The 24,622-nt window shown below is 41.3% G+C and overlaps 1 protein-coding gene across 3 annotated transcripts in view; it reads right to left on the minus strand.

Annotated features, from left to right (window-relative positions):
• EGFL6 (EGF like domain multiple 6) overlaps window positions 1-24,622 on the minus strand; it is a 114,375-nt gene that overhangs the window by 44,903 nt on the left and 44,850 nt on the right. For all 3 annotated transcript variants that reach the window (XM_033949674.1, XM_033949673.1, XM_033949672.1), the window contains 2 exons: window positions 16,944-17,066; window positions 3,069-3,386 (listed from right to left, as the gene is read on the minus strand). In XM_033949674.1, the coding sequence (XP_033805565.1) occupies window positions 3,069-3,386; window positions 16,944-17,066 (441 nt within the window). The remainder of the gene's footprint in view (window positions 1-3,068; window positions 3,387-16,943; window positions 17,067-24,622) is intronic.

Genomic DNA, 24,622 nt, shown 5'->3' on the forward strand with positions numbered 1-24,622 from the left:
ATTAAAATGTGAATAACAATCTTTGGCTTTCTGCCTTCCCAGACTTTGACTTTATAACTTAGGACAGCCCTAGGAGCACATTCAAATACTCAGGTTTTCAGGATATTCTCAATAAAAATATATGACATAGATTTGCATATGTCTTTTTCATATTCACTATGGATGTTCTGAAAATCTCACTGGCTGGGTGTACTTGAGGAATGAACATAAGAACTGCCAAACTGGGACAGACCAAAGGTTCATCAAGCCCATTATCCTGTTTCCAACAGTGGCTAACCCAGGCCCAAGAACCTGGGTTGAGAACCATTGTCTTAGGGCCTTCAAGCTTAAGGCTAGGAATTATGCAGACTGTATACCAGGGGTGCCCACACTTTTTGGGCTTGCGAGCTACTTTTAAAATAACCAAGTCAAAATGATCTAAAAATAATAAAATTTTTTAAAAAACACAAAGCTCACTGAAAGGCAGAGAAAATGTTAATTATCATTCATATTCTGGGTTTTTTTCAAAGAGTCAAGGCAGATGACTCAATGCAATGGTACCTCAGTAACAAGCATACAAAAATAGACAAATATACCCCCTCCCTTTTAACTAAACTGTGATAGCAGTTTTTAGCGCAGGGAGCTGCACTGAATGCCCCACGCTGCTCTCGACGCTCAGGCTCCCTGCACTAAAAACTGCTATTGCGGTTTAGTAAAAGGGAGCCATAGTACAAAATATAGACAGCAGATATAAATTCTCAAAACGGACACATTTTGATCATTAAATTGAAAATAAAATCATTTTTCCTATCTTTGTTGTCTGGTGATTTCATGAGTCTCTGGTTGCACTTTTTTCTTCTGACTGTGCATCCAATATTTCTTCCCTTCTTTCAGCGTCCTGTATGCTTCCTCTCCTCCAGGCCTCATTCTCTACCCCAACTTTTTCTTTCTTTCTCCCTGGCCTTTCTTTCTTTCTGTCTCCCTGCCTCCCTTTTTTCTTTCTCTCTCTCTCCATGCCCCCTTTCTTTCTATCTCCTTGTTCCCCCTTTCTTTCTGTTTTCCTTCTTTCTTTGTCTCCCTGCCCCCCTTCTTTCTGTCTCCCTGCCTGCCCCCTTTCTTTCTCCCTGCCCTTCCCCAAGCCACTAGGTTTACCGCTGTCATCATCGGGGGACAGGCCCCCAAGCAACTGCCGCCCCAAGCTCTCCCTGCAGAAGCGTCGCACTGACCAGCATTCAAGTTTCAAGTTTATTAGATGGCTTGATTAACCGCTTAAACCAAGTTTCTAAGCGGTGTACATTTTAAAAACTACATATGTTGGGTAACAAAACAGTCAATACAATTAATAAATAAGCTTAATGTGCTAAAAATTAACATTGTTAAACACAAGGTAAGAAGGGATGAAATTCTGACATCGGAGAGGAAGTTCCAGGCCAGCCAGGCAGCGATTGGCTGACCTGGAACTTCATCTCTGCAGGGAGAGCTTGGGGCGGCGGTGGGGGACATCGGGGAGAGGAAGGCTGATCGGCCTGGTAGATCGGGACGGCAACACGAGTCTATCACGGAGCACACTGAATTTACATACCACTTTGTGTGGAAATCTGATCTGTTTGAAGTTATACTGAGAGGACCATGATGAAAATTTGCCTTTAGACCAGGGATGTCAAACTCAATCACATTAAGGGGCCGAAATCCAAAACACAGGTTAAGTCGCAGGCCAGACCCCACCCAATCTCCTCCCCAGTCTCCACCCCATAATAATACTAATTATAACACCATTTTTCCATTCATTTTTCATATATACACACACAATATAATCTTATTAACACATAATGGTAATGGTTAACCACAAAATTAAACTACACAAAACACACTGTATGCTTCTCAACATTCATTCCTACCAGAACACAGATAACCCCTATGCAAATACGGGACCAAAAACTAAAAGAACTAATATATTTTTTAAAACACCCTAAGATTCAAGATTCTGCATGCAGTACAACCCCCAGAGAAAAAGAAACAAATGTATTTCTTCCTGAGCAGTGCAAAAGATAGACAGTAGATTAAAATGCTCAAAAGCCAATTCAAACACTAACTTGAAAATAAAACCATTCCCCCTACCTTTGTTGTCTCCCTCCCTCCATGCTGTGCCTCCCTCTGGCGGGTGTCTAATCTTCTGGCTGGCTCCTACTTGGCCGTTTTATGCGGCCCGCAGTCTGATGCCCCCTGGTGTCATCTTGTGGCCGGCTCCCTCCTCACAGCTGTAGTGTGCACGGAGCCGCGTGCAGCGGCTCCTCATGCGTCCTGCATCTGAACCGGAAGCCTTCTCTCTGATGTCACAACGTCAGAGGGAATACTTCTGGATGAGGTGTGGGATACGCGAGGAGCCTCAGCATGCGGCTCCATGCACACTACAGCTATAAGGAGGAGGGAGCCGGCCACTAGATAACACTGGAGGCATCGGACTGCGGGCCACATAAAACAACCAGGCGGGTCAGATTTGCCCCACAGGCCTTGAGTTTGACACTTGTGCCCTAGACCTTTTAACTCTGTAGACAGATTCACAAAGATAATCTAATGTCTAATCTACTGTAAATCACTTTTTTTTCCTTCCTTCCAATGAATTTCTAAAGTATACAACAGTGAAACCTGTTCTATTTGTGCTGCTGAATTCAGAGGCCTCTTTCCTTTACTTTATTTCCTAAAATTTGAGAAACATTTGAGAAGTGGTTAACTTTGGCTATTTTCCGTTAAGGCCTTTGGCAAATATTTATAGGAATATAAACATTTTGCATGGCATTTGCAATACTGTTGGTGAAATGGAAAATTGTATTTTTATTTCTTATCCATATCCAACAGGCACTACAAAATAGGTCAGAATTAATACTGGATACCCAAATAATGAGGGAAGTGTAAGGGATAATAATTGCCAACTTCAAAGGGTTAACAATTACTGAAATAATAACGAACTTCTTTGGCTGCTTATCATGAGTAAATAGGGTGCCACTTCGTTGTTGTTTCAGAATTAATATTGTACGTTGCTATATTCACTCATAACACAACTTTTTGGACAAATGTAAACTTATGCTTACCAAAAACGTCTCCTCTTAGTCTTTTCTCCTGATCAGTCTGGTTGTCCAGCAGGTCTATGTCCTTCACTTCTTCTTCTGCCTCTTTACCTTCATTCGCATCTTCTGTTTCTTTGTCCCCTTTGCCAACATAAACCCTATCTTTGTAGTCAAAAGGCTGTAAGTGAGCCCTGGGGGATGGCGTCACAGCAGGCTCTGGGATGAAGTTTCTTATGTCTTCATTTTTGCGTATACTGTTCTTATGCACAAGCAGTTTCTTGATTGTGTCTCTGGCAGTTCCAAACATCTTGGGGGTTTCTTTGACAGACTTATCAGGAACAGCTAAAGAAACACTTAATCACTTAATCACTTAATCACTTAATGGCTCAGATTTCAAAGCACAGATAAACATCATGAAAGTCTGCAAACCAACAATGAAGCCTGTTTTGTATATGTTTCTGGAAGCTTGAACTGATAAAATTTTCAAGCATTTGTTGGCAGGAGGAAGTTTTCATTACTCTCCTTAGTACAAAGTTGGTTGTACTGACTTTTCCAAAACTCTAGCTGGAAGACCCTCAATCAAGGTTGGTTTTCAAATATTCAATATTCAAATGTCTTCTAAGAGCAATTTTTGAAATGATGCAGGCAGGTACAAAATATTTGAGCGCTTTTCCCCATGGATTTGCACCATTTCAGCTCACAGCAGTCAGCAGTCTGCATTAGACCTAGTTATTCAATGCTAGGCCATGACCTCAGCAGACTTAGAGATTATGCACATGCTGGTTGATATTTAGTACTCATACTTGCATACATAATTGGGCAAAATTAGAATTGCTTTATGCGTGGTCCTATCTGGTGAGGTATGTGGACTTCGGCACTGAATATCATGGGGGCACACATATCTTCCAGGTCCATGCTGGCTCCACTCATGAGCTAGATCAGGGATCTCAAAGTCCCTCCTTGAGGGCCGCAATCCAGTCGGATTTTCAGGATTTCCCCAATGAATATGCATTGAAAGCAGTGCATGCACATAGATCTCATGCATATTCATTGGGGAAATCCTAAAAACCCGACTGGATTGCGGCCCTCAAGGAGGGACTTTGAGACCCCTGAGCTAGATAGTGTCACTGTGGTCACAGAGGATATTCAGCAGCACTGAATTAAGTACCGCTGCCAAAAATGGTAAGGGGTTTGCGCCAAAAGAAGTGTGAGAAAAGGCTAGAAGACCTCAACATGTATACTCTGGAGGAGAGGAGGGACAGGGATGATGTGATACAGACATATAAATATTTGAAAGGTATTAATATAGGACCAAATTTTTCCCAGATAAGGGAAATTGATAAAACTAGAGGACTTAAACTGAGGTTGAGGGGTGGTAGACTTAAGAATAATGTTCAGAAAATTTTTTTCATGGAGAGGGTGGTGGATGCCTGTAATGCCCTCTTGAGGGAGGTGGTAGAGAGGAAAATTGTGATGGACTTCAAAACAGTGTGGGATGAACACAGAGGATCGCTAATTAGAATAAAAATGGACTAACTTTCATGGTCTGAATTCCGCAAATGAGATGGTTTGGATAGGTTGGAGTGAGATTCAATGGCAACTCCAGTAGTTGGAAACTAAGGTCAATACCTGGTAGACTTCAAAGGTCAATGGCCCAGAAATAACAAAGAAAGAAGATAATTTTAATTTAATCATGAAATTGTGATTACAGGGCAGACTGGATGGACCATTCAGGTCTTTATCTGCCATCATTTACTAAGTTACTATGATCCCTTCCTGGCCCACCAATCAGAATTGAAGAGGGTAAAAGCCTCTCCTGCCTTCTTAAACCTTTTGTGAATGTCTTCCACTTGGTAAATATGTAGGTAGTGAAAAAAAAAAGAGTATTGAAATCTGAGACAAAAAATGGGAGATGAAGGCGTACGACTATTAAAGGGGGAGAGTACAGGCCAATTACAAAATGTAGAAAAGGGCTGAGGAGGGATAAATAAAATATTGTAATGGGACAGCATGAGAGTGGGCGACTGGAGAAGATGGGAAAATGAAAGAGGGAAAGGAAATAGTTGGAGGACGTGAGGAATAGTTAGAAAGAGTCAGAGGGAGAATGCTTTGGGTATGCTTAGACTTGGACGTCCTGCACCTATAATCGAACCTTTCCCAAGACGTCCTGGACAGAATTTAGACGTTCTGAGCTAGACCTGTTTTAAAAGCGTCTAAGTGCCAAAAAGGTACCTAAACTGACCAGATGACCACTGGAGGGATTATGTAATGACCCCTACACACTCCTTCAGTGATTACTAACCCCCTCCCACCCCTATCCCCAAATATGAATTAAACAGTACATACCTGTCTCTAGGACAGTTGCGTTTGCTATAGGAAAGGTTAGTAGAACAGTAGCCCGGTGGATGGGCTAATGAGCCATAGAGAAGAGGACCCAGGCTCATAAGCCCTTCTAACCAGTACATTTATAGTGGAAAGTGTGAGCCCACCAAAATCCTACTATACTGCCATATAGGTGCCATCAAAATCCTACTATACTGGCATATAGGTGCCACCTGAAGCCTTAAGGTAGACAGGTGGGTATAGTAGGCTTTGGGAGAGTTTTGGAGGGCTCACCATAAATTATAAGGGGGTTATGGTGAGATGTACCCGACATCCTTTATGTAAAGTTTACAGAAGTGCCCTCTAAGGTGCCCCACTGCTCTATTAGCATGTCTATGTGGCCAGTCTATTACAGTGCTGGCCCTTCCCCACGTCCAAATGATCTAGATTTGGATTTTTCAACTTGGACATTTCTGTGTTCAAAAATGGGGAATACAGTTAGGTGTCCTAAGATTGGATGTTTTGGCGGCCAAAACATCAAGTAGAAGATTAAAAAAAAATAAAAAAATTGTACGGCCAGTGGTTTCATAAATGGATGTTTCTCCACCCCCGACTTTAGATGGCCTGTCCAAGTCAGACTTAGATGTCCTTTTCGAAAATGGCCCTCCTGTGCTTTCTAGAACTCCACTTACATGCAGTAAACTACTTTTCTTTGTGGTAAGTCATGGGAACATACTGAGACTCCCTCCCCACTCTCCCCCCCCCCTCCACACATCAATAATGCATAGACTTTGCAGTTATTGTGTATTGTACCTCTGTGCTAAGGTACAGTGAGGCTATGGCAGTGTATCTCAAACTGTGTACCGAGACACACTAGTGTGCCTTCTGAGATTCCAAGTGTGCCATGGCACACTGAGGAGGAAGAGAGGTGCCTGCTAGCTGACTTCCCTATGCGGTACAGTGGCAGCACTGCCCAATTCACCGGAAGCCTACATGTTTCCCCCCTGGCCTCCCGGTCTCACTTTTAAAGCTAATTACAGCAGCCTGCAAAGGATCGCCAGTAGGTAAAATGATTTTATTTTCAATAAATGATTGGAATGTGCCAGTTTTGAGAATTTATATCTGCTATGTATATTATGTGTATATGAAAAATAAATGGAAAAAATTGCATTACAATTAGTAAAGGGGATGGAATCTGGGGCAGAGCTTGGGTGAGCGGTGGGCCTAGGGAGGTCTGTGGTTGGGGTACTCGGTTGATATTTGTTAGACTTAGGGGGTACTTAGCTTGAAGTGGATGAGAAACACTGCTGTAGGCAATCAGCTGGCGCCAGTGCCTCTCCTTCTCTCTGGCCCTCTTCCTGCTGGCACCCCCTACTGGCATCTCAGGGGCCATCTGGAGGGCCTCTGCACATGCACGGACGTCGATGTAATGATGTCACACATATGTGTGATGTCATCACGGCAACGTCCATGCACGTTTGGGTGCCTCAAGCCATGGCCATTACCTTTAGTATGCCCCAGCTTGAGAAAGTTTGAGAGAAATTGGGCTATGGAGTTCTTCCCACTTCCTGAGTGATAGTGTCATATTCCCTTTATCCATCTCAAAGTTTTTAGGAATCTGGATATGGATCATACTACTACTACTACTACTTATCACTTATATAGTGCTGAAAGGCATACACTTGACATTTATAGACGGTCCCTGCTCAGAAGAGCTTACAGTCAGGGAGGAAGTTCCGGGCCAGCCAATCGCTGCCTGGCTGGCTTGGAACTTCCTCTCCGACGTTAGAATTGACGTCGGGTGGCGAGAATTGGTTGGCCCCGCACTGGGGAAGATAAGCAGGGAGAGTTAAGACCTTGGCGCTGGCCTGTTCCCCGATTGCGGCGGTGGCGGCCTGTTCCCCAATGGTGATGGCTTGGGGGAGGGCAGGGAGAAATAAAGAAAGAAAGGGGGGGGGACAGGGAGACAGAAAGAAAGAAGGGAGATGGGACACAGACAGAAAGGGGCATGGAGAAAGAAAGACAGAAAGAAAGGGGCATGGAGAAAGAAGAAAAGAAAAAAGGGGGCACGGAGAGAGAGAGAAAGACAGACATATAGAAAGAAAGGGGGCATGGAGAGAGAGAGAAAGAAAGAAGGGGGCAGGGTGAAAGAAATAAAAAGTTGGGGGAGGGAAGGAGACAGATGCCAGACCAGGGGAAAGGAAGGAGGGAGGGAGAGAAAGGAAAGAAAGAGATGTCAAACCATGGAAAAGGGACTGAAGAAGAGAGAGATAGAAGGGAAGGTAAGACATGGAAATGTAGATTTTGAAAAGAAAGCAGAAAAATTTAATATTAAGCTAATGCCAAAGATGGATGCAACTCCGTGTCTAACAAAAAACAGGGATAATATGCTTTTATAGAACGACAGTAAAGTCTAATTATGATAGAAACAAACTGACTATAATGAACACCAATTCCAAGAGAGTGAAATTACTTTGAAGTACGCTCAGAGAAGTGAAACTCTGAAGAGAGAGACAATCCCCTCTTGGGACAAGAGTTTACCATCCAGTCATTGCATATTTGATAAATCACTCTCTGAGAAATGGTAAACGCTGGTTTATATCTATTTTTCAAAATTTTAAGTTCAAAAAACGTTTCTTTTCTTGTTTTGCACCTTTGTTTGAAACATGTGTCACTGGAGTACTGTTACAATCTCACTTATCTTATGAGGAAAAAGTCCTGTAGGACGCAAGGCAGAAAGTGAAGGCGGAGAGATGGATGCAAGGCAGAAAGTGAAGACAGAGAGAAAAACAGTCAAAGGACAAGAAGGCCCTGGAAACATAGTTAAAAGCACAGAAAAATAAAGTCACCAGCCAACAAAGGTAGGGAAAATTATTTTATTTTCAATATAGTGATTGAAATGTGTCAGTTTTGAGAAAGGAAAGATATTAAACTTTAAATGTGAGGGCTGCATAAAAAATAGGGTACTTGGAGGGCTGCAGAAAAAATAGTTAATGACAATTTTGCATAAGGTAAAACTCTTTATAGTTTATAAATCTTTCCTTTAACTGTTAAAGGAAAGATTTATAAACTATAAAGAGTTTTACCTCATGCAAAGTTGTCATTTCTTTAATAAGACATTAACACAAGAAGCATCAAAAAGAATGTCACCGTGAGGTTCGGAAAGCCAAAAGAGAGTATGAAGAGAGGCTAGCCAGGGAAGCAAGAAATTTCAAACCATTCTTCAGATATGTTAAAGGGAAGCAGCCGGCTAGAGAGGAAGTGGGACCGCTGGATGACGGAGACAGGAAGGGAGTGGTGAAGGAGGAGAAGGTAGTGGCAGAAAGGCTTAACATGTTCTTCTCGTCTGTATTTACAAACGAAAACACGTCCAACATACCGGAACCTGAGCAATTCTTCAACGGAAGTCAGGCAGAAAAATTAACATCCATAGAAGTGAGCCTTGAGGACGTTCGTAGGCAGATAGAAAAACTAAAAACTGACAAATCCCCGGGTCCAGATGGCATACATCCAAGGGTTCTGAAGGAATTAAAGGAGGAGATAGCGGAACTACTGCAGCAAATTTGCAACTTATCCCTGAAAACAGGCGAGATCCCGGAAGATTGGAAGATAGCCAACGTTACGCCCATCTTTAAAAAGGGATCAAGAGGTGACCTGGGAAACTACAGGCCGGTGAGCCTGACTTCGGTTCCGGGGAAAATGGCAGAAGCACTGATAAAAGAAAACATCGATCAACATTTTGAAAAAAATGAACTTCTGATAACCAGCCAGCATGGTTTCTGCAAGGGAAGATCGTGCCTAACGAACTTATTGCACTTCTTCGAAGGGATCAACAAACGGATGGACAAAGGAGACCCCATAGACATCATATATCTAGATTTCCAAAAAGCCTTTGACAAGGTGCCCCATGAACGTCTACTCCGGAAACTGAAGAACCATGGGGTGGAAGGAGACGTACATAGATGGATCAGAAACTGGTTGGAGGGTAGAAAACAAAGGGTAGGAGTGAAGGGTCACTACTCCGACTGGAGGAGGGTCACGAGTGGTGTCCCGCAGGGCTCGGTGCTCGGGCCGCTGCTATTTAATATCTTCATAAATGATCTAGAAACAGGAATGAAGTGCGAGATAATAAAATTTGCGGACGACACCAAACTATTTAATGGAGCTCGGACTACAGAGGACTGCGAAAAGTTGCAAAGGGACTTGAACAAATTAGAAGAATGGGCGGCGAAATGGCAGATGAAGTTCAACATTGAAAAATGTAAAGTATTACATGTGGGGAGCAGAAACTCAAGGTACAACTATACAATGGGAGGGATGTTATTGAATAAGAGTACCCAGGAAAGGGACTTGGGGGTAATGGTGGACATGACAATGAAGCCGTCGGCACAGTGTGCAGCGGCCGCTAAGAGAGCGAATAGAATGCTTGGTATAATCAAAAAGGGTATTACAGCCAGAACGAAAGAAGTTATCCTGCCGTTGTATCGGGCGATGGTGCGCCCGCATTTGGAGTACTGCGTCCAATATTGGTCGCCGTATCTTAAGAAGGATATGGCATTAGTCGAGAGGGTTCAAAGGAGAGCAACACGTCTGATAATAGGTATGGAAAACCTGTCATATTCTGAGAGATTGGAGAAGCTGGGTCTCTTTTCCCTGGAGAAGAGGAGACTTAGAGGGGATATGATAGCGACTTACAAGATCATGAAGGGCATAGAGAGAGTAGAGAGGGACAGATTCTTTGAACTTTCGAAAAATAAGAGAACAAGAGGGCATTCGGAAAAGTTGAAAGGGGACAGATTCAAAACAAATGCTAGGAAGTTCTTCTTTACCCAACGTGTGGTGGACACCTGGAATGCGCTTCCAGAGGACGTTATAAGGCAGAGTACGGTACTGGGGTTCAAGAAAGGATTGGACAAATTCCTACTGGAAATGGGGATAGAGGGGTATAGATAGAAGATTACTGCACAGGTCCTGGACCTGTTGGGCCGCCGTGTGAGCGGACTGCTGGGCACGATGGACCTCGGGTCTGACCCAGCAGAGGCATTTCTTATGTTCTTATGTTCTTATAACTATTTTTTCTGCAGCCCTCCAAGTACCTACAAATCCAAAATGTGGCCCCACTAAGGATTTGAGTTTGAGACCACTGCAATAGTCTAAGTGCGAGGTGATGTGGATAGGTGTTTTGGTAGTATGCTCAGAGAGGAAGGGTCAGATTTTGGTAATATTATAGAGGAAGAAGTGGCAGCTTTTAACGATATGTTGTATCTGGGTGGTGAAGGAGAGAGAGGAGTCAAAAATGACCCCAAGATTACAAACAGACAAAACAGGAAGGATGAGAGTGTTGTCCACAGAGATGGAGAACAAGGGAAATGGAGAGGTGGGTTTAGGCGAGAAAATGAGCAGCTCTGTTATAGCCATATTCAATTTTAGATGGCAGTGAAACATTCAGGTGGCAATGTAGGACAGGTAGGCTGATAATCTGGTCTGGGTTTCAGTAGAGATATTTGGTGCAGAGAGGTAGATCTGGGAGTCGTCAGCATAGAGGTGATATTGGAAGCCGTGGGAAATCAGTGTTCCAAGTAAGCAAGTGTAGATTGAGAAAAGGAGTGGTCCTAGTTCAGAGCCTTGAGGTACACCAATCGATAGTGGGAAGGCTGTGGAGGAGGAACCACCATTGTATACACTAAAGGTACGATGGGAGAGAGGAAGAAAGCTAGGAGAGGGCAGAATCCTGGAATCCCAACAAGGACAGCATATCAAGGAATAGGAGATGATCAACAGTATGAAAGGCGGCAGTTACGAGAAGGATGAGGATAGAGGCCTTTGGATCTGGCCAAGAACAGGTCACTAGAAACTTTAGTAAGAGCAGTTTCCATGGAATGCAGCTGGGGAAAGCCTGACTGAAATGAATCCAGAATATCATGGGATGAGAGGAAGTCCAGGCAACGGTGGTGAACAGCACTTTCACTTGGATAAAAAGGTGATGAGGGAAATGGGGCGATAGTTGGAGGGACATGTGGGGTCCAGTGAGGGTTTCTTGAGGAGGGGTGTGACAACTTTCCTTTAATATACTATTTGGAAGAAGCAAAGTATATGATAATCTAATTTTACAAACACACCATATGCTAACTTTCTAGTCTCTAAGAAGATCTCTAAAATAAAGTTATTCAAGAAATTGTTGTACAATTAGTCATGAAAGACTTTAATAATATTGTGACCTTTTTTTTTTTTTTTCTAATGTGGCATTCTGCCTTGTACAACCCATAAGTTGAAAAGGGGGAATGTAAATATTTAAATTAAAAACAACTTCATAAGCTTGGATTGCTCAGACGCACCCTGGAAAAAGTGACTGTGATGGTGTCTTCCTACAGCGTAGAAGTCAACATTATATTGTGTATCTCTCCAGGAATTCTGGTGGTACTCCTGTTGGTGAGAGTGTTGCGCAGTGGTTAAAGCTACAGCTTCAGCACCCTGAGGTTGTGAGTTCAAACCCATGCTGCTCCTTTTGACCCTGGGCAAGTCACTTAATCCCCCATTGCCCCAGGTACATTAGATAGATTGTGAGCCCACCAGGAAAGACAGGGAAAAATGCTTGAGCAGCCGAACTGTTTGTGGTATTGCGGTATATAAAAATAAAGTTATTATTATTAAATTCATGTAAACCATTCTGAGCTCCCTTGGGAGAACTGTATAGAAAATTGAATAAATAAACAAATGTTAGGATGGAAAAACACGGTGAGGACTCAAACCAAAAGCAGTATTAGCTACTTGAAGCAATATTTTAAGAGGAAGTGAGTCTGGGCCGAGGGCTTTTAGTGGCATTCTATAGCATCAACCATTTTTGGTTCTTGAGTGGCATCTTGGGTGTGTAGTACTTTTAAAGGAAAGACATTAAGGCCCCATTCAAATAAACTGAATTATAAATTCCTTCTAGGGCTGACTCAAGGGAGTTGGCACCCCAAGCCATCTTTTGCATTAGTGTCCCCCCACCCATGATCCAATAGCTCTCCCTCTATCTCATGTCTTTCCTCCAATGCTGATGATAAAGTGGAAGGAAGAGAGAGGGAGAGATGTTGGACTGCGATTTTGGTGCCCTTTATCACCTGCGTCCTGGGCCAGGACCTCACCTGGTCCATAGGTTGAGTTGGTCCTGATTCCTTCTTTTCCCTGCAGAAAATATTTTTGGGACGCTTTGCCAGAAATCTATATGTCTAAATTGTGTATCCTACTCTTTAAACTGTTTTCATCCTGGAATGGGTGCTCTGTCTGACTTAACTGCTGCGGTTCATTGAATCTCTTCTCCCCAGATGGTAAGAAAAAAAATGACAGGAAAAGCTCTTTCCAAGACAATTTCCTTTCTATCAGTAACGCAAAACCTCAGGCATTAAACAAATAGGTGGCGGAGGTTTAAAAGCCGAGATCATGAACACAGCAAAGCTTGAGCATCTGTTTTCAGTTTCAGTTTTGAAATTTTCCTACTGTAATGTCAATTTTTACCACATATCATTATGAACTTATGTGAAGATCTGGAATAACCTCTACTAGACCTATGGAAGGCAGTTTTCAAAGGGATTAACCGGAGTAACTTGGAAGTTATCCAGATAAAACCTTGGGATGGTTCTTTTTTTTTTTTTTTTGAAATATCTTTTTTATTGAGGTTAACCAAAGGGCATACAACTTCTATAGAAGGTAATTTTATGACAAGGCACCTATGTGAATAAACAGGAATGCAGCTATTTCAAGCCAATTTTATACAGATATATAGGTGTCTACATGTTTATAAAATACTAGCACAATTCTGCAGAAACTGTGCTTAGATTGAGAATGTGGATATTGTGCTTGTGAATGCGAGATAAAGAATATACATAGTAACATAGTAGATGACGGAAGATAAAGACCCGAATGGTCCATCCAGTCTGCCCAATATAGCTGGACTTTGCTTTTTTTCAACTGTTGTGGTTATGAGTTGTGAATGATATGGCATTGTGTCTATCAAAACTATGCTTAAAGACACATTTTTGCAATTTTTATGAAGACTGTGATAGAGTGGTATATTTAAAGTATAATTTTTTGACCAATGACTGGAGGAGCTCCTATATATAAAATATATTCAGTCTCATGAAGTTGGGACTTGTTGGAGCAAGATATCTGAGGTCTTTTTTCTCCACTATTTGAAACTTGTCAGCCTGTATTGATATAATTGCTAATGTGCTTAGCCTGCTTACTCTCGATATTTTTTAGGCTTTGCTAGTAAGATTGCATAGTTTATTCCTCTTTATAACTTTAGTGGTACTATAAAATGTGCCAGTTTGCACTGAGTATTTTTAGGTATGATCTATGACAGAATGCTGAAAAGTTCTCAGCCCAGCCAACCAATATTCTAAATTCTGAGCCTTATTTTGCCACTATAGCTGAAAAGAGTGTTATCTTATTTCATTAAGTGCCAATTTGCAGAAACAAAATTCTGTCTTTTGACATTGTTTCAGATCATTGATTGAACCTTATCCACGTCACTCTCTTCTTGGTTGGGCCTGAGAACTTTTTAGCACCCCCCTCGTAATTGTGACCCGGTGAGTTAAAAGGTACCAAAAGTTGGCTATGTGACTTATACCACAAGACAGAGAGATACCAACTACACAATCTTGCCAAATATCAGCCTCAGGTATGGATTAATTATGTCTTTAAAAATGACAAAACGTTTATCAGTTAACCTCAGAAATCACATACCCCACTTTAGGTAACTGCAGTTTTTAGGCTGTAAGAACATGAAAAATATCAAAAGTTGTGGAAAAAAATTGCATAGCCCCTTTCTACTGACCCTATAGTACACAAAAATGTAAAAAAATTTTATAACCTTTAACTCTGTTATTTGTAATCCCATTTTTGATACTTTTATGGGTGCAGCAGGTCACAATTTAATAAGAGCCTATTTACGGTACAATTCAATAAGTGAGCACCTCCTTTTATGTTTATATCTAATAGGTACTTAATATACCACCTTTCAATAAACATATAGGGCCCGATTCTTGAAAAATGCACATCTCAATGGCAGACGTCCTACCGTCATTGGGCAGCCAATAAGGATGCATGTTTGTTTGTTTTTTTTAATCTCCCCAAGGCAGGACACCCACATTAGAGAATGACACGGGGAAAAAATTTGTCCCCGTCAATGCCCCGTCCCCGGCCCACCGTCCCCTTCACCGCCCCGTCACCATCACTGCCATCCCATTCACCGCCCTGTCACCGTCCCCGCAGCATCCATATAAGCCTTAGTACTGCAATATTTAGCTTATTCTTTCCTTATAAATCAAAGTTCTGGTTGTTGAACTAGAGAAAGAGATGTTCAGCTGGCAGGGCTTTGTTTATAAATTTTTATCAACTCAACTAATATACTACTTTATCCTAAAGCAAAAAATAAATAAATAAATAAATAGAATTTTTTTTTTTACCTTTGTTGCCTGGTTTCTGCTTTCCACATCTTCTCATTCAATTCCTTCCATCCACTGTGTGTCTTCTCACTGCGATCCTTGATTGCCTCACTGCTCCACGGGGCAGTGAATGGCCTTGTCCCCGTCCCCGCAGCGACTACTATTTTTCTTTTCCCGTTTCGGCAGGTTACCTGCGGCTACTCGCGGCTAGCTGCGGGTAACAACCACCGTGTCATTCTCTAACCCACATATTAGGCCTCTGGAGCGAGTCTACTGAGATGCATATCAACGCTTAAGCCTGCCCAAGGTGGGGTGTGGAAGTAGCTTTGCCTGGAAATGTCTGGGAGTGAAGGCACGATTCTGCATAGGATGCCAGTGTGTGATTTACACGTGATTGGTGGCCACTTCTTAAGTGGCTGCCGATACCGGCATCCTATACAGAATCATGCCCAAAGGGCCTAATTCTCTAAATGGTGCCTAAGTTAGGTGCCCCTAGGTGTATAGATTGCGGACACCTAGCCGAGTTCCATGAGGAAGTCAAAATGGATTAATAAGCTTAATTGGCATGGTAATTGACCACGCTATTAAAAACTCATTGGAAAAAAAACAAAAACAATTAAGAGTTACGTCAGGAACTTGGAGTGGTGCCTAGTGACATCTATGTTGAAGCGCCTAGCAGTACCTACCGGCGCTTATCTACAAAGTAGATTTGGTTAGGGGGCAGAGAATAGGTGTGGTTTGACTTAGGCGTTACTAGGCATTTGTGTTAGGCGCTGGTAAATTAGGCCAGGGAAACCCTGGTCTAATATACTGGCACCTAATATTAGGATGCCTAGTGAGGCCTAGGTTGAGTTAGACGCGACTGTATAAACGATGCCTAGCGATTGATTGACAACTGACTCCAAATGGTGTCTAGGAGTTAAGTGCCACTAGGTGTTGTTTATAGAATCTGACCCAAAAGGCCCGATTCTATATACAGTATAGCATCCAAATTGACACAGACTAGAATGGCACTTGGTACACTTCTCCAAGGTGTGTGTACTTTTTACAGAATTGTGCTGTGGCAGTGCATCACATAACTTTTAGGTGCACCCACTTAGGCCAATTAAAACCAAGCTTAAGGTCTGGATTCTGAAAGTGGTGCAGGCACCTGGAAAAAACGACACCAGTCGCATGTCATTCTGATTACAGCGCAGTTTTCAAAATTGCTGCCTGCGTTGAATGTAGACACCAGAAATGTAGACCAGGGTTTTACAGGCCTATATTTCTGGCTCCTACCTTCAACACAGATCACGCTTAGTGGCACCGAATGTCAACCCCGCCCATAACCATATATCTTTTGACATTTGGAGCTGTGAAGCATCTGTGTAGATGTGATTCCAGTGCCGTGTTATGTAGGCACCTTGTGGCGTCTACTTTTTTTCTTTAAATTGGTTTTTAACAGCACATTCAATTACCACATCATTAATAGCTGGCCTTCCACATTGCTAGGTACCCATAGGCGCCAGGGAGCAAGGCACCGGTTAAATAGGCTGCATAGCAGGGACTTAAACCCAATTAAACCAATTAAGTTAGGTGGCAGTAGGGCGAGTACCGTCACCTATCTTACAGCACCACATTGAGAATCTGGTCCCTTGTCTAGGTCAGGGATTTTCAGCTCATTAGTTGGGACATACTTTGTCAGTCAGTTTTCAAGTTATGCATAACAAAATTATTTATTTAGTTATTGGGCTTTATGAAGAAATTTACCCAAGGTGGTATAGAGCAAGTATGCATATTTGCATATAAAGAAAGCAGTGCAGAAAATCTATCCCATAAATATCCATTGTGGATATTCAGAAAACCTGAATGGCTGGATAAGACCCAGGAATTGAGTTGAGAAATGGTCTAGTTGAAAGATTTTAATGGGCCTATAAAGATTTTCTCTTATTGTGTTTCTGTGTTTGTGTTTTGCAATGTTGAGTTTGCAGGCATTTTATTGGCCTCCTGTTAAAAATAAACCATACTTGTGCCTCTGGTTTCTGTTTGCAATTACAACTTGGATTATAAATTTCAATGAAATACTTTTTAAATTGGAAACAGACCTATTGGAGAAGCTCAAATCACTCCCACTCGGGTAACACAGTTCTTGTTATTAATTGCTACTTACTGGAGCATTCGAATCCACTGCCTCTGTAACCCTGTTTACATTTGCATTTAAAGGAGCCTTGAGTATTGAGGCATTCTGCATGGAGGCTGCATTTGTGGGTGTTCACAGCACATTCATTTGTATCTGAAACGATAAAGAGACATTTAACCAAGACTCATACTTTCACTTGGTTCATAGACAGTAACGCGGAAGACAAAGGCACACGCCGACAACTGAGCGCAAGATGGAGGCGCACGCCGAAGAAAAAGACTGTTTTTAGGGGCTGCGACGGGGTTTTTGTTGGGGAGGCCCCCCCACTTTACTTAATACATATCGCGGCGGCGTTGTGGGGGTTTGGGGGGTTGTAACCCCCCACATTTTAGTGAAAACGTAACTTTTTCCCTAAAAACATTACACAACGCCACAACGTGGCGCAATCTGTATTAAGTAAAGTGGATGGGTTCCCCCCCACACACCCCCGTCGTAGCCCCTAAAAACAGTCTTTTTCTTCGGCGCGCACCTCCACGCTGTGCTCAGTTGTCTGCTTGCGCCTTTGTCCCGGCGCGCTTTTGACCTGACACCCTTTCACTTTGTCCATTATTTTCCTCTGGGTGTCTTAGGTCAGAAAAACCCATCCATTGTTCTCCTCCCACCAATCTATAACAGGGAAGTTATGGCACCTATGTTACAGCTATTCTGTGCTTAAAAGTAGGTGTCTACTTTTCTTTACAGAATACTTGTACAGGTGGCAGAGAAAGTAGACACCAGAGTTATCTGGTGGAGGATAACATTAGCTGAGCCGGTCACCAGAAATAGTTGGTAGGAGTGGTAGGGTAAGGGAAGTAAAAATATATATAGGGGGTGGAAGGTGGTTGCAGCTATAAAAAAAAAATGAATGGACGTCAAAAGTGTTTTGGTCCAGTTGTGATTTGGAATTATGCAGTTAATAAATAAGGAAATGTAAACCTCATAGGTGACACCACTGCTAGGGGAAGCATCGCTTGGCATTACCGTGGGTCATGTTTGGAGCCTGTTATTGTGGTTAAGAAACTAATGGGGAGCTAGTTTGATCACTGAATAGCTCTTCTGGGGTAGGAAATGGCACTGTTGGATTTGATGGAATGTGATATGGATTTGCACTGAGATTTTGAGAAGTTGTGTAGTAATAAAGCTGTGGTCAAACTGATTGTTCCACAAATATTGTCGGTGTGTTTATTTGGTTTAGGTGAGTCATGATGTGGTGAAGGTGATGGAGAATAGTTAAGCTTGGAATGCATTGCCAGAAGTTGTGGTAAGAGCGGATAGCGTAGCTGGTTTTAAGAAAGGTTTGGACAATTTCCTGGAGGAAAAGTCCATAGTATGTTATTAAGAAAGACATGGGGATAGCCACTGCTTACCTTGGATCGGTAGCATGAAATACTGCTACTCCTTGGGTTTTGGCCAGGTACTAGTGACCTGGATTGGCCACCGTGAGAATAGGCTACTGGGCGTGATGGACCATTGGTCTGACCCAGTAAGGCTATTCTTATGGTCTTATCACTGTGAATGCTAATGTTATGTACATATGAGGTTGGTTTGAAAAGTTTGGTAACATAAAAGCAAGTTAAAAGTAGTCTCCATTGAGGGATATACACTAAGTAGTCCTTTTACTAAGGTGTGGAGGCCGATTTAGCTAACGTGCATGAACACGTCCATAGGATATAATGGATGCGTTTGCATGTGTTAGCATTTAGTGCACGCTAAAATGGCTAGCGCGCCTTAGTAAAAGGACCCCTTAGTCCAGCGGGATCCCAGGTTTTTTTCGTATTGTAGGAAAAATAGTTTGCAAAAAAACTTGAAACTCGCTGAACTAAGTGTAAAGCCCTCAATGGAGACTACATTGTTTTTATACCAACCTTTTCAAACCACCCTCGTACATCTAAGTGTGACCACTTACATAGTCCTATAAATGGTGTAAATACCCATGCTTAGATCAGCATGCATAAATAATGTATGCATGTAAATTATAGCATGCTATATACATTCTGTCCATGACCATCATTTAGGTACGTGCAGTCAAAGCATGGTGCCTATTTTTTGCTTGTCAGAATTCTACAAGAGGTGATTTAAGTGTGTAAATGATTAGAATACCACCATTTGCACAATAACCCAAAATTGCATGCCGAAATTTGTCACGTATTCCCATAATTGAGCATGCAGCTTAACTGACAAATGAGCAATTAATTGGCAACAATTTGGATTTGCACGCAAATCGTACTAAGCGCTATTCTATAAAGATGCAGGTGTAAATCTTATGGTGTGCAAATGAAAAGAAGGTGTGGCCACGGGAGGAGGATGCACTATTATAGAATTTGGGGGATCTGCACCTAATTTACATATGAGGATTTATGCCAGGTTTCAGATGGTATAAACCCTTGTGCATAAAATTAGGTGCGGATCCTGCGCTAAAGAGTATTCATAAATGGCACCCAAACGTGGGTGCCATTTAGCCCTCCTTTTATCAAACTGTGGTAGAGTATTTTAGCGCAGGCTGGCAAGGTAAACGCTCCGCCGTCCCACGCTAAAACGCTCTACCACAGCTTGATAAAAGGGGGCCTTATAAAATTTAGTCCATGGTGGCTCCTTATAGAATTATCCACTTCATTTTGCTTTCAGAATGTCTCCTGAAATTACAGGTAAAAGTGGTCATGTTGAAAAACAATGCACCTATTCTTACTGACATTTACTGTTCTCTCTTTCTGAAAATACTAGGACTAGGGGTCATGCGATGAAGCTACTAAGTAGTAGATTTAAAGCAAACTGAAGAAAATTTTTCTTCAAACAATGTGTAATTAAACTCTGGAATTCATTGCTGGAGAATGGGTGACATCAGTTAGCTTAGCAGAGTTTAAAAAAAGGTTTGGATCATTTCCTAAAAGAGAAGTCCATAGGCCATTATTGAGATGACTTGGGGAAATCCACTGCTTATTCCTAGGATAAACAGCAAAACATCTGTTTTACTACTTGGGATCTAGCTAGGTACTTGGGACCTGAGTTGACCACTGTTGGAAGCAGGATTGTGGGCTTGATGGACCTTCGGTCTGTCCCAGTAGGGCAATTCTTATGTTCTTATGTTCTAACAGTTTTCCTTCTAAGGAATGAGTTGATGTGAGCAAAATATTTTCTCTGCAAGCAAAGGACTGAGTTCAAGTGAACAAAACTTTTTTTTGCTACATTACTCTGTGAGCTCTTATAGATACAAACAAACACATAAATACTTGCACGAAGGTTGGAAAGAATTCCATGAGCCATACTTTGCATGCTTCCCCTAGTTGCTTGCCTGTAGTTTAACTATGTTTATAACTACTGTGAATTTTACTCAATGTTGCTCCCTCCCTCCTGTGCAAGCACCACAGTAGGGAACAGTAGGGCCACTGTTGAATACAGCAGGGAAGGACCCCTTCACTGTCTACAAGCTGCCTTCCCCGATACCTCTGTAACTGATGTGATTGGGCATACCGTATATACTCCAGGGGATTTAACAAACAAACAAAAAAAATCAAAATAATAAATTGCATAATAATACAACAGAATAGCATTTGTAGTATTCTGGAAATATATGCAGGTACTTTAACACTTTGTTCTCAGTCAGCCCTAGCTCCCCTAGCTCTTTCTCTTGGCCAAATAAACAGTGATGTTCAGCAGCATTGTTAAGTGTGCCCATGCAATGGATTTAAATTGTTTTGCCGCCACTGCTGCTGGTGGCAGGAAGGAGGTAGGAAAAGTTTTAGTGGCACTGCTGCATGGCAGCTTAGGGGAAACATTGGAGGACAAGTAATTTACAAAAGATCAATTTATCAGGGTAAAAAGCATTTTGTCTGCAGAAACTGAATTTCAAAATTGTCCCCCTGAATAATAATAATCCCCCCTCATGGATCACCACCTTGATCTGATGAGGGGCCTTGTGAGTAATGCTAGCATAGCTCACTGAGACCAAGAGCTATGCTGGTATTATTGTTGCTAGCATGAGGGTTTCCCATATCGACTGGGCTTGAGCAAGGGGCCAAACTAAGAAACTGTCCAAGCCTAACCCATTCTCGATGGTGAATATGAGGCAAACAAAATCCATACTGGATTGGTTATCACCAGGGGCAACAAGGGCTGTGTTTCATGCTACGGCTTCTGGGTATCAACTGATAAGTGGGCTATGGGGCTGAGCTGTGTCTTCTAGGCCAGTGGTTCCCAACCCTGTCCTGGAGGACCACCAGGCCAATCAGGTTTTCAGGATTGCCCTAATGAATATGCATGGAGCAGATTTGCATATTTGTCACTTCCATTATATGCAAATCTCTCTCATGCATATTCATTAGGGCTAGCCTGAAAACCCAATTGGCCTGGTGGTCCTCCAGGACAGGGTTGGGAACCACTGTTCTAGGCAATCAGGGTGGTTAGTGTTGAAACAACTGAAAGAACCAGCAAAGCAGGAGAAATGGACAATCGAAGAAATTGTACAATTATGAAATGCTACTTTGAGTCAAACCTTAAGGTCAAGGGTTTTGAAAGGCAAATATATGGAATCTGGAAAAACAAATTTCTGAACTCAGAATCAGTGAGCTATGGCTAATGGATTAATGACAATTTATCTCATGAGCCATGATTTCACTGCTGTTCAACTTCAAGAAATGGAACTGCAATCAACACCTGCCACTATATCCATTACCCAAGCAGAAAGACCTCAATGGAATTTAGCTAAGGATGCCGTTTGATTTGGAAAGCAATGAAGATGTGATGAGTGCCAGCTCACTGAAAGACAAGTAAAATTAAAAGGAAAGATTACAAAATTCATAGAAAACTGCCACCCATGAAAAACATAAATAGAAAAGAACCATTGAAGATCTTAAGAACATAAGAATAGCCTCCAGCAAGCCCAGTAGCCTGTTTACACGGTAGCCAATCCAGGTCCCTAGTACCTGGCCAAAACCCAAGGAGTAGCAACATTTCGTGCTACTGATCCAGGGCAAGCAGTGGCTTCCCCCCATGTCGTTCTCAATAACAGACTAAGGATTTTTCCTCCAGGAAATTGACCAAACCTTTCTTACAACCAGCTATGTTAACTGCTCTTACCACAGCCACTGGCAATGCGTTCCAGAGCTTTTTTTCTGAGTGAAAAAAAAATTTCCTCCTATTGGTTTTAAATGTATTTCCCTGTATCTTCATTGAGTGTTCCCTAGTCTTTTTAATTTGTGACGGAGTGAAAATGCCAACATGACAATAGCAATAATTGTAACGACAACAGCAATTGAAATAACCCAGTTAATTTGCAGAATTGAGGCTTTTCTTGCAAAACTAAATTGGTGAAATCAAGCCCCCGAATGGAAAGTTTGACTTGTAAGAAAGGAGACCATAAATTGGCCATTGAAAGAACATATCTTTAGTATTTGTAGCTGATGTTACAAAAATTTTTTTGAGTCAGTCCTGTATAACTGTACATATCCCCGGAAGAAGTCGATACAAGTTTGGCAAAACGGGCACCGTCGGGAATGAACTGATGTAAAACTCTGAGATAAGTTTGGAGGCTCTTCATTCTTTTGTCAGTTGTTATTAGTCAATATGCATCTGATCATATTCCAGAAAAACTTAATTCACTAGATTTAAAAGGGTTTAATGAATGCACAGTTGTATCTGAAGATAGTTATGTTGGAAATTATTTATTTAAAAATCATTGGAAATTTTGAACACAAATTATTTATACACAAAAAAGAGGGTCTTTGAGAATATGAGAGGGTTTTTTTTACAGGATCAGTGATTGAACTGAAAAGTCTCAGACTCAAATCCTTTAGTATATCATCAGCTTCTGAGCAGGTTTCTCAGATCCTTTTTCCTCTCATATATAACTAAACATATTTTATTTGTTAATAGAAGCCATATTTTTATTTCAGCTTGACCAAGTGTAGTACCACAGCTTCCCTTGCACCTTTTTTGACCACATTGGCAGCACAAAGCTAGTTACCACCCTGGGAATGACGAGCTGATTATCAACTAAATAATATGGAAACATTTCAGGAGATGATGAGCAATTCTACAAATAGCCTAGATAGACTACTCACTCCCTCATACCCCGATACTTCAGTACTTGAGAATGTTTGCAATTACATAACATAACATCCAGAATATGCTGCAAAAAGCCATGAAACAATGGACAACTTTGTTCATAACTGGACAAGAATTGGGAAATGTGAACACCAGAAAGGGGATATTCCAAGGGAATTCACTATCACTTTTGCAATTCAGCATTGCATTGACCCCCCTTAACTTGTATCTTGAATAAAACAAAACTAGGTTATGAAGCATTGAAATAGAGTGGAAAGAAATCTCTCACTTATTGTATATGGATGATCTAAAGCTTAATGGAAATTCAAGAGCTGAAATTTAATGACTGCTATGCACAATAAGAGTTTATAGTAAAAACGTAAGGAAGGATTTTGGGTTTGGCAAATGTGCAACGATCAGTATAAAGAAGTGCAAAATTGAGGAAACAGAAGGGGTACAATTTGAAAACAGGACAGTTACAGACAACAGTTACAAATACCTATGAATTTTAGAATTGCATAGTATCTTACATAAATCAGTTAAAAATAAAACAAAATTGGAATACATATTACTATTCAATGTATTGTAAACTGCTTTGAAGTCCATGGAGGAAAGGCAGCATATCAAAAAAATAACCATAACCATAAACGACTCGCTGAATGAAAAGTTACCTTAATAGGGGTTACAAATAATAAAGGCTACAGAAGTTTGGATGAGTACATTTGGGCAACTTTCATTTGTGGAAGTTTTGTGTATTATAGGGTCAGTAGAATGGGACTATGCATTTTTTTCATGACTTTGATGTTTATCATGGGCCCTAACAATTATCAGTGCTAATTGGCAACAGCTAGATTTTATGTGCGTATCTTGCAAGATGTATTCTTCAAAGATGCACTTGTAAATTCTAGTTTAGTCAATCATAGAATTCCTGAAATGCTATTAAGGCCATAAATATCTAGGTTATTCCAGTAGTCAGATACACAGCTGAAATTGTAGACTAGACCCAGCTTGAAAGTTGATGACAATGCACCATGTTTTGTACCTCAAAGTGACCTCAACTGGCTATATTAATCACAAAAATATTGAAGAGTTAAAATGAGGACTGAATAATTACTTCATGATCAGCGATGAGAAAATATTAATCAAAGTGTGCAGGGAGAACATCATCAATGTGACAGAGAAGAAAAATGAGTACAGAACTTAACAACTGGAAATCTAATAGGCTAGCTAGAAATACGAGAGTTTACACTGATAATAACAAAAACAAAAACTGTGGATACAAATGTTCTGGAGATAATTTATTAAACACTGACATATAAAACCATGAAAATTCAATTAGAAAAGTACAATGCTAAAAATGCTACTTCAGCTTGTCTGCGGTGTTCTTTGCTCACACGTTTAAAGACAATAGACTATTTTCAGTCCAATTCTTTATATGTGAGTTTGCAAACCATTGGACCCCTGAGGAAGGCGTGTTCGCCAAAACACGGACCGTGTAGGGTCCGGGTAGATTTTTATCACCATATTTTTTAGCATTGTACTTTTTAAATTGAATTTTCATGCTTTTATATGTCAGTGTTTAATAAATTATCTCCAGAACATTTGTATCCACAGTTTTTGTTTTCATCAGT

Source organism: Geotrypetes seraphini, chromosome 6, assembly GCF_902459505.1.
Source record: "Geotrypetes seraphini chromosome 6, aGeoSer1.1, whole genome shotgun sequence".
NCBI lineage: Eukaryota > Metazoa > Chordata > Amphibia > Gymnophiona > Dermophiidae > Geotrypetes > Geotrypetes seraphini.